Here is an 11540-nt window from a genome sequence, read left to right on the forward strand (position 1 = left end):
ACTCCCTAGTCCCCTCTAGGCTATATTAACACTCCGGCCCTTTGGTACTCCCACGACGACCGGGTTTTCCAAAAACACTTTCATCAAAATACTTTTCCCCAAAACTCCCTATTTTCATTTCAAAAACAATCTTCCCAATCATGTCTCATGGTATGCATGTACATCATGTTTTTAATGCCATGGAAGTGAAGGCTTTCACATTATCCAATTGTGCATACATTACAAGTACTCTAGGGAAATTACACATGCCATCCCATATCATTCTAGCAAGTTTTATAACAATATAAGCATGATAAATCAATTTATCAGACAAGGAAATTAGTCAAATAAACATGTTCTCATACAATTCAAGTAACACATTTAATCATAACCTCACATATAACACTTACATCAGCTTTAATACAATCAATTCAAAAATAAGCATGCTTTTCAACAATTTAGGAGGTATAATTCACAAAAGAGCAAGAACATCATGAGTTAAGGGCCCCTACCTCAAGATTGTACAAAACCCTTAAAATGGGTCTTGAAATTCGAACTCCAAGAAGGGCACCAAATCTGGAATTGTTCGTATGGATGTGCAGAGCTCGTCGTAGGATTCGTTTTGCCTCAAACGGCACCTAAATCCGCCAAGAAATGAGGGAGAAATCAAGCTTAATCGTGTAGAAGAAAAAAAAGGAAAAGCAAGCGGGCAGAGGGGGAGTAAACCCAGAGAGAAGAAGAAAAAAAAAAAAAAAAAACACCCATAGACTTAAAATTGGAGTGGGTCCCACCTTTTTTTTTTGCCTTTTTCTTTTACTTTTAAATTGCACCACACACAGACATTACATTTAGGACAGTCCGAATCTTCCCTGATTTTCTATGATTTTTACAAGCTTTGACATGGAATTGAGGTGCTCCGCACAATGCATCATTTTGCCTGAAAGACTGGCGGTCAAGTTGGCAAAGGGTCCTCCCATGGGGATTTCTCCGGTTAGTCTATTGAAAGAAACATTCAGATATTTAAGATCTGAAAGTTTCTCCAACGACTTGGGGATCACACCTGAAAGCTCATTCTGAGAGAGGTTCAAGGATTTCAAGCTTATCAAATCAGAAAATGACAAGGGTATAGAGCCTAGTAATCTATTATGAGATAGATCTAAGGCTTCCAAACACTGAAGTTGCCCAATGGTGCTTGGAATTTCACCTGTGAAGTGATTTTCTGATAGATACAACTCTGTGATATGTTTCAAATTGCCAATTTCTGGGGGTAGAGAGCCAGTTAGAAGATTAGAGGACAAATCCAGAATGTTGACATCCTCAAGGCTCCACAAAGCTGGTTGTATTTTGGAAGTCAGTGCGAAAAATTGTTGGGTATCAACCCCTGTATTCGAGTTTCATATATTCCCAAACCTTGGATGTTCCTTAGTTTTCCCAGTGCATTAGGAATTGACCCTGTCAAGTCATTGTTTCCCAATCCTATGAAACCAAGTTGCTCAAATTACCAATTTCACTAGGAATCGTGCCTCTGATGCGGCAAGAACCTGCATGAAATTCTTCTAGTGAAATGGACAAATTTCGACAGGACTTGGGAAGAATGCCATTAAGGGGATTACCTCCTATAGCTAGAATCTTCAAAAGCTTGCAGTTTGTCGATGAATAAAGAAAGCCTATTTCAGGGCCAAACTGATCGTTGGTCAAGTTATTGGATTGAAGGTTGAGAATTTGGAGGTAGGGTAAATTTGCAAGAGTCGTGGGTACACTACCGCTGAACAAGTTCGATTCTAGATCGAGTTTGGTAAGTTTTGAGGCATTTGAGATTGAGCTAGGAATTGTTCCACTGAATTTGTTCACAGCAATAAAAAGTTTCTGAAGATTTGGAAGCCCAAGGCCTGTAGTTGACGGAAGATTCCCAAAAAAGTGATTCGTTGAGAGGTAAAGGATTTGCAATGCAGAGATGTTGAAAATTGAGTGTGGTACTACACCAGCAAGGTTGTTATCGCCCATGGATAACCGAAACAAATTCAATAGTTGCCCCAATTCAGAAGGAATGCTGCCATGGAAATTGTTTTCACTAATGTCCAAGGCCTTTAACATGGACAGATTACCAACTGAAGGTGGAATCTTACCTGTCATTTTATTTCTGCCCACTGCTAACGCTTAAGTGCTTACAGGTTCCAGATTTCACTCTCCATGATTCCTGTGTACGAGTATTTATTAAATGACAGAGAGATTAATTCAACTAAGTGCAGGCTTTACAATATATCAAAAAAGAAAGGGACAAATAATTGCTGAATGGAGGATGGATGAACAAATGAATTAATTAAGGTGGAATTAATAATATGTATACATATTACATACATACATACTTGTCATGTTGTTATTTGCTAGAAATAACTTCTCAAGTTTGGATAAGTTGCCAATCCCCCTGGGTATGCTTCCAGTGAATCTATTGTCTTCAAATGTTATAGATCGAAGTTGATTACATTTGGACAAAGTATTTGGGAGTTGACCGCTTAGTTGATTATTTGAAAGATATAGCAGTTGTAGGTTTAGCAGATTGTTGCACATGTCCATTGGTAAGGTCCCATATAGGTTGTTATTTCCAATCCAAATCTCCCGCAAGGAGGAGATATTGAAGATGGTGGAAGGAATGAATCCCGAAATAGAATTGTTGGTTATGGCTAGTGTCTGTAAACTAGCAAGAAAACCCATCTCTTGGGGAAGAGACCCTGAGAGATGATTGCAGGTCAGATACATGACTTGTAGCTTGGTTAGGAATCCGAAACTTGGAGGAATGTCCCCACTAAGGTCATTCAAACTCAAATTTAATGATTTCAGTCGATGCAGACGACTCAATTCATGAGGGAGATTGCCATGGAAACTATTATTGCTCATGTCCAAGGAAATAAGGAATGAGAGGTTGCCAATTTCTTTGGGAATGGTACCTCCAAGACCCATGTTTGGAAGATTCAAGACTGTCACTCTTTGGTGCTTACGGGTGCAAGACACGCCAACCCAATTGCAAAAGGAGGTTCCTTGTGACCAGTTGGTTGCTAAGATGTTATTTTTGGGATCAGAAGTGATATGAGCTCTCTAGGCTACAAGAGTAGATTCATCTGTGAAGTTGCTGCCGCTGCTTAATGACGACACAGCCAGCTGGCAAGATACAAGCAATAACACTACTACTACAATCTTATTTTCCATAATAGTAATAGCGCTTCTTTATAGAAATTAAAGAGAGCGAGTCTATGATGGCTTTGAGAGAGACACAAACAGATTGTGGCTTTGAGAGGGACTGAAAAAGAAAGAGGCTCTCAGAGATTTGAGCCTTGATATATATAGTCTATATATCAAGGGCCACGGTCTGATGGCCCACACTTTCCTGTAAGCTTCCCCTTCCAACATTGGACATAAAATTTCAACAAAAGAAAGAACCATCAAATTTCCTCCTCTTGTTTTTTTGTGACAAAAGTCACACACAAGTAATAATTTCATTGTGTCGTGTTTTCTTACAAAACAACATAATATCATTGGGAAAGTCTTCTTGGTGGAATGGACTTCTGATGACCAAAGTGTGAACCATTGAGTAAGCTTCCCCTTCCAATATTGGACATAAGTTTACAACAAAAGAATGAACCATCAAATATTCCTTTTTAATGACAAGTTAGAATTTCAGTGTGCTGTGTTTTCTGGGTTAGAAAAGATAAGAGCATTTGGAAAGTCTTCGTGAAACGGACTTCAACCATTGACTAATGACCGGCAAGCCAAAAACGATGTACAAGTAATTATTTTATGTTCAATTATCATGTCTAACCATGTTTATCCATTGCAAGGAAGCTGGATAATAAAGATCGATATCATATAATAACAGGATGGTTGTGATCAATGTCAACATCAAAAGCTCAATCTCAGATGATAGAGTTGTGGTGCGTGATTTTCGTTTATGGTATTTCTTGATTGTTTCAATGCTTTTGTCAAAAGCTCAACCTCCACATTTTTATATTTTGTATTGGCTGGCTTAGTTAGAACGTTGGGTAAGTTGCAACAATTGTTCTCTTATGTGGAAAGCTGATTGCTTTTGATTATTTGAAATAAAAGGATCAATTACACCATGAAAAGGTATTAAAGCATTGCATATCATATTGCTAATGTTCATTTGGAATGCACCTTCCAAAAATGACCCATTCCTTCGTTGATTCATACCATTTATTGTAAATCCCGATTTTATTCCTGAAAATTAAATATTGATTCAATGATTTACATGATTATTTATTTTGAATGGCGACGAAGGGGCTTGCATTACGAATTTATCAACATTCTTAGCTAAAAATTCGAAATTATGTTGTTTCCTTGAAGTTTTTCTTGGCTTATTTTTTAACACACGAAAAAAACAAAAACAAAAAACTGTTATATATAAAATGTGCATATATGTGTTTAGAAAATCCCCTACATTTTTAATTTAAACAAATCAATTTTCTGTTAAACAAAAAAACCCTTTTACCAAAATGATTATTTTTTTTTTTATTAGAAAAACACTATTTTTCTCTCCTCTCTCTTCATCCCTCTCTGCAATTCTCTGTCTCCTCTCCACCACTGCCGCCACCTTCCCCACCACTCCCATCTCCACTACAAACTCTATACTAACTCTAAACACCTTCTGAAGCATGTACCGTCCATGAACACTACCCACCCCTCCACCACCCAGCTCCACCCCACTGCCCATTTCCATGCCACCACACCCCAGTGATCTCTCTCTCCACCTGTGTCTGACATATCGCCCAAGCTTGCCGACAAACATTCATGATAAATTGGTATTTTCTGTATTCTCACAAATACGATTCCACATGTAATAGCAGTATGTGTGTATATATATACATATATGTTTGTATATACTATCTTTGGTGGGTTCTTCGTTGCCGTTCACAATTTATCAAGTGTTTAAAGACGTTTAGAGCAACTGTCAATGTCACGTACTCATACACAAAAAAAGAAAAGAAAAGAAAGGCAAACATATTAATTGAAGAATGGAGATGGTAGCTGGACCTCCTCTACGTCGTGACTTAATCAATTTACATACCGGATAGAACCTCTGTTTTACAATTGAGTTCGTAATAGAAGCAAGAAAAATATTTGTTTCAATTAAGCTAGTAATGTGGCATAATATAAATAGATTATATCGACCGGAGAATTCTCATTTGGTCTCTTTTCCTCTTTTAATTTACTACCTTCTTCTTATTCATCTTTATTTTTTATTTTTAATTCCACCCGACAAGAGAGAGACGAGGCAAAGAGGGAGAAAAATCATAGAGATAAGAGGGGGAAGATACGGTTAGGAAATTATATATGTATTTTCCTTACTTGCATTTGAGGGCATTTTGGAGTTTTTATAAATAAAGAAATAAAAAAAAAAAAATGGTCAATATGCACAGTAATAAATAGTATGAGTGTTTCTTGTATATTTTGTATATAAGGAAATTTTTTTTTTGCAATTCACCCTTGTTTTGATTATTCATTTTACTAACCAGGTGTTGCAGGGAAGGAGGGAAAATAAAATTCTTGCTGGGGAGTCTGGGACCATCATGTGTTTAAACACATGAATTGAAACAAAAAATGTTCTAGTGTGCCTTATTTATCTCAAATAATAATAATAATAATTTTCCATGTCTACTAAGTTAGAAAAAAGTTCTAGCATTGAGCAAAAACCTTCACCAAAATGTCAAATCATTAATGCTCAGTTTGGCCGGAGGAAATGGTGGTGAGAGGGAAGGATAGAACGATAGAATAAGTTTGGTTGTTTGGTACGAGGGAAAAAAAGAGGAAAGCAAATGACGGATAAATAAGTCATTTTTACTTATTTTATAAATTTTCATCCTCATGACGAAATAGAGAAGGGAAGATAATATTAACCGGGGTAAATATAGAAAAAAAAAAAAAAACCTTAAACTATCAGTGAACTTGTAACAAACTCCCCTGAATTATAAAAGTTGCAAGAAACTCCCAAATTATACATTTTTGTTGCAGATGACCCTATCCGGCGATTGGCCGGTTGAATATTACTGTTCATGACCAATATTTTAAATTTAAAAGACTATAATACCCTTATGAACCTTAAAGGACAACAATACCCTTTTATTGGCCTTAGACCCAAACACCTTAATAACTCTATACACACCCAAACACTACCTAGCCTTACACCCAAACACTACCAGAGCATTATCTTCCTCATCCATGGATCTCTGATCGAGAACCAAAGCCATGGGGAGATGTAGTGGTCCGCTTATTGAAATTAGAAAGGTAAGACAAAAATGATTTGGGTGGACTGTAAGGGGTGTATGTGACCCTCCAAAAGGGATTTTGAGGAAGGGAGTAAGATATGCAAAATCAAAGCGGATGAACATGTCTTCACCTCAGTAGCAAGGATAAACCCGCGTTTAAAATAAAAGGCAAGAAAATACACAGTCTCACGAACAAGAAAGTCTTAACACTCTGGTGTAAACAGTACACAGGTTATTAACGATGGAGAAGGGAGAAATCAGAGGAAAAAGCAGTAACGGGGGCAGTGGCAGTGAGCTTATAGGGTTCAATTGGGTTTGCTAGTGTATGATTTAGCTTGAATTGTTAGAGTTTCAAACGATTAAGATACCGTGGTTAGTGAGGTATCGGTGATGGTGGTAGCAGAAATGGGTTGTGTAGTTCAATTGGATTTGACAATGTGTGGTTTAGCATGAATTATTTGAATTTCTATATGTTTGGGTGGGGTTGTGAGTGGTGGCAGTGGGGTTGTGCATGAATTACTTGAATTTCTATACGTTTGGGTGTGGTTGTGAATGGTGGCAGTATGGTTGTGGGTGGTGGCAGTGGATTTGTGTGGTTTCACTCGGAATGGGTGTAACGAATTCAACATCCTTACGATGAATTAAATCCAGAACAATACACGTTTTTAGGTTCGTTAGTAAGCTTCATTACAAGCACCCCAAATCATTGGTAAGTATTCCAATTTGTATGCACGTTAACCGTTATATACCATCATATAATTATAAAATGGACCACTTCTAGCTCAATCCTTAGGCCTCAAACATGTGTGAACAACATTCTGGTTCAATAGAATATATCCTTCTCTATTCGCCCCCTTCTTTTTGAATTCGCCCACACATCATCCTCTTAAAGACCTTTAATCATCTTATTGATTAGTTTGTCCCAAACAATCCCATGGTACGAGTTTGGTCTTACATGTTTGCCGAGGTTTCATTGATTCATATGTAAAAAAATAAAAAAAAAATCTCTTTTATATCAATCAAGCGTACAATTAAGGACGACGGAAAGAAAGTATATTTTGATTTTGATTTTATTTTATTTTATTTTATTATTGTGTAAATTACATTGATAACTCCCAGATTTGGATTAAAGATAACCATCTATAACTTAAATATTTTTTAGACAATGATACCCCCGATTTGATAAATTGAACAAAGACATCCACAACCATAATAAAAGCAAATATTTGCCCTTTGACTTCTAAAATGACCCATGTGAACCATTAGATTTCCTTTATAACCTCCAATTAATTGACTAAAATGACCTTTAAAAATAACACAAATAAAATCCATCAATTTATTAAGACACTTTTAATATCTCCAACCAAGTGAGAGCTTCCACACTTTTAATAAAAGTCATCATTAATTATATTTATTATGGATGAAAGGATTAAATTTTATAAAAACTTAGTACTAGGAGCTACACGAGACCAAGTTAATTAAAATTATGTATTTATTTTAAATATATATATATATCGAACACTTAGAATCCTAATAATACCCTCACTGAAAATGATGGCTTTTATTTATTTTTTCATTTTTGAGGGTCATTTTGGTCAATTAATAGGAGGTTATAAAGGCAATATAATAATTCACACGAGTCAATTAAGATATCAAAGGGCAAGTACGTACTTTTATCATGGTTTGGGAGTGTCTTTGTTCAGTTTACCAAACTTGTAAAATGTCATTGTCCATAAAGTGTTTAAGTTGTAAATGATTATCTTTAATTCAAACTTGGGGTATTAGTGCAATTTATCCTTTATTACTTTATCATTAACGCACAGCATGCCAGCATGAGTACCCATTTACAGAGAATCATAGCCACTGTAAAATTGAATTCCTCAATTAAAAAACAGTAGGAATAAAATATTTGTTGATGTTCTATATGAAATTATTTCCCCTATAGATTTCTTACATGTTCGATAAACGAAATGAAAGGTTGACTATTTTTGTCTGTTGATAGTTATTCTTTACAAAATGAGGATTATATTCCACGTAAGCCGGGAGTGCTGAGATTAGTATCCAAGTGGGGACCCAAGTAACATAAAGGATTCTCTGGAATCCAAAGATTAAGAAAGAGAAGCCAATGTATGGCAATACCAGGTAAATTCAAGCTCGATGGTAATTAGTTATTGAGAACTTCTTAACTCTGCCTTTAAGGCTAATTAACTTCTCCAATTTATAGTGCTTCCGAATGGTCAATACCCACCAGCTATATAGGTGAATTTCCTCTTATTCAAAGGGTCGAGGACCCCTTATTCTGACAGATGAGACATTACTCATCGGGTAGAGGTATCTTCCCCCTTCAGTCCAGAGGGGAAAAACTACTTTGCCCCCCAGTCCAAAAGGAAAATGGCGCTTCCTCATTAATACGGGTCATGTCGGCTGTCTTTCATAATTAATAGGCCTTTTAGTCCTATCTAGAGCTCAACCCTGGGTATCGGTATCCTTTTCCCTTTGTGTTGGCCTTCGAGAAGCGAGCCCTTGAATCCCAGCCACCTGTCCACATTTCCTCAGACTCCCGAGTTTAAAAATGGAGAACAAGTCCCCTCAAGGTATTGCCTTCTTGACCTCGCGAGATCCCGTTCAAATTATGGCCCTCGAGACTCCCATGAGTTCAGAGTGGGAAGAGCTCGGGGTGAACAGACCTTGGTCCTCGAATTTCTCTCAAATTCCAGGTCAGGAATTCGAGGTGGAAAGACTTCAGTCCTCGAGGTAAAGGGAGCTCAAGGTAAAAGAGGTAACATGCTCCCGAGGTCCCGTCTGCAAGAAGGAACCTCGAGCGGTGATAATACAATGAGGAGGGACCCATCCGACTGGAGAGGGGCACATCCTTAGAGGAGTGCAGGGTAGTGACTCTTTCTTCGCCAGTATTTCCAACTATGAGACGAGTAGCCCGGGGCCATTTGTCCTTTTCTCAATGACACGCTAGACAGATTCTAGCCAGGTGTGTCTTTTGGGAGAGGTGATGCCACATAAGCAGGTGATGCGGCGTATTCATTAACATTTTGCCCCCTTGCTCGAGGTCGCAGGCAGGGAGAGCTCGAGCAAGTTATTATGCCTCTTCGTAAATATCAATAATTTTTATTGAACGGTCATGTCGTTCTGGTTCCCTCGGTCAATATGTTAGCTTTTTATAGGTGCATTAAATGTTCAGACGCTTCGAGCTCCGCATCGCGTCTTTTCGTGTGTCAGGAATATGACGCCTCGGGAACTATCCTCTCACTATTTAAACTATATTTGTCTAAATTTTGTAAAACAGAACACATTTTCTCCCCGTCAGACCCTTGCTCGAGTAGATAATTTTCTTCATGCTTGTTCAAATTCAAAGTCATAAACTATGTCCCAATCAGTTCGAGACGACGTCCCTAGTGTCCCTCCTCTAACCGAGTAGCGAGTTGCGCCTTATTTTGGTTCGAGTGATACTTTTTGGCTTAGTAGTGACGCACTGAGCAATGTGGACCACGTCTAAAAGGGGTCATTTCTCTTTGAGGGCGAATCGTACCGCGGGAGGGCATTCTTATTTCTCCGAATTCGATACTAAGACTCCGAGTGGAGCGAGGAGACTTCCGTCACTCGACCCAGACAAACCAGACTGGTCATGGTCGAGGATGGGATCTGTGGACGGATGCCATCTTGAGTGATGCCGAGTTTGCTAAGATTTTGAAGGACTCGAGAATAACGGACGCCATTCTCAACACTCGCGAATTGTCAATTAGTCGAGATTGCTCAGGCCTCGCACTTTTGCTATCTCAGTGGAGCAGGGACACTCTGTAATACCCCTAATTTCAAAAGGATTGTCATGGTATTTAATTTCTTGTTTTAATTGAATTTTAAATTTGTTTAAATTGTTGATTGGCTTGTTTATTTGCAATAATTGATGGCTTGTTATTTAAAGGTAATTTTGTGACTTAATTAATTATTAAATTGTATTTTAATTCTGTATTAATTATACACTTTTTTTTTCCGTATTACGTTAAATTGGAATTTATTGTTCGCCTTTAATTGAATTGATTATTAAATGTTTTAATTTAAGAAGTATTTTAATTAATTATTCGTTATGAAATTATAATTAGGGTTTTTTGTTTTTAGAAGTCACGTATGTAGCCAACGCAGGTATTAATTAGGTTTTCTATGGACCGACTAAGAAATAGTTTAGGGTTTAGTTAAACTAAGGTTTTGGTGTAAACTTATAAATATAAGTATTACGTTCAATTTAGGGTTTGAGAACCCTATTCACGACATAAAGAGAACAGAGAGAAATCTGAAGGAGTCTAGGAGAGAACAGAGAGGGAAAACCAAAGGATCACCGGGACAACTTAGGAGAAAGACGCTGAGATTTCTGAACCGAGTCTTATAGGCAAGTTCTAATCCTAACTCTTTCCCTTTGCCTCATGTTCTTTGCATATCTAATACAACTCCAGGGAATATAAGGATTGAAATTTAAACTGAAACTTTCCATGCTCTGTTGTGTTAAAACTGTCGATGTTTGTAAATTATATACTGTTGTTTGATGTTTTTCCTGTAAACTATAAAATTTCATTCATGTTAATTAATGAATAATGGGATTTAATCAACTTTGAAATACCCTAGGGACATCATTAAACTGGTTATGGTTCATGTGGGTGTTCATCTGAACAGTATATGCTTGGAGGGGAAAAACATTCCAGTTTAAATTCTTGGTGGTATAATTCATGATTAATTAGTACCGTTGGTTGAATAAGGAATTTACATGGCTTTTGATCTTACTGGAATCTAATTAAAACACTTAGGAACCCTAGGGATGAAGAATAGTTCGTCGGAAAATTGCCGGACATAGAAGAGATGAAGCACAAAGAAGAGACGGCTCAAGATTTCAAAGAGCCGGCTCATTGAAGCAAAAAACAAGCTCTTGGAAACCAAAGAGCCGGCTCTAGGGGACTTGGAGCCAGCTCCAAGACTAGGAAAGCCTGCTCCAAGCAAGAAAGAGCAAGTTCTTTCTTTGCAAGAGCAGGCTCTTTCAACCGGTTATCAGTTTTTGGTTTTTTTGCGACTTGTTTGGCTACGGAACTTGGATTTTGGGATTTTCAGATTCTGTAGGAAGCTATACTTGGGTGTTTTGAGATGTTCTGAGTCTAATTAACACTTGTGAGAGTGGATTAATGCTTAATAAACCAGTAGGTGTTTATAGCTTGAACATTGGTAAGTCTCGACGGAAGTTTTTTTATCTCAGTACAGAAGAATTTTAAATTACTGAACCTTAATTTA

The 11540-nt window shown here is 37.3% G+C and overlaps 1 protein-coding gene across 1 annotated transcript; it reads right to left on the reverse strand.

The window, feature by feature from the left end:
* Positions 1–827: 827 nt before the first annotated feature.
* LOC132310057 (putative leucine-rich repeat receptor-like serine/threonine-protein kinase At2g24130) lies at positions 828–2112 on the reverse strand. Its single transcript, XM_059808297.1, has 2 exons — positions 1482–2112; positions 828–1360 (listed from the first exon to the last, which is right to left on the reverse strand). Exons 1-2 carry the CDS (start codon positions 2110–2112, stop codon positions 828–830), a joined length of 1164 nt encoding a protein of 387 aa, XP_059664280.1.
* Between the last annotated feature and the right edge of the window lie 9428 nt (positions 2113–11540).

Source organism: Cornus florida, unplaced genomic scaffold, assembly GCF_030987335.1.
Source record: "Cornus florida cultivar Cherokee Brave unplaced genomic scaffold, ASM3098733v1 CherokeeBrave_3.0.0_Hap2_Chr05, whole genome shotgun sequence".
Taxonomy (NCBI): domain Eukaryota; kingdom Viridiplantae; phylum Streptophyta; class Magnoliopsida; order Cornales; family Cornaceae; genus Cornus; species Cornus florida.

Bases quoted from the DNA above. Each gene is read 5' to 3' on its own strand.
- LOC132310057 (XM_059808297.1), bottom strand. From the start codon at position 2,112: ATGACAGGTAAGATTCCACCTTCAGTTGGTAATCTGTCCATGTTAAAG. The intron at 1,361-1,481 runs GTAATTTGAGCA...ACTCGAATACAG, and splicing joins CACGATTCCTAGTGAAATTG to GGGTTGATACCCAACAATTT.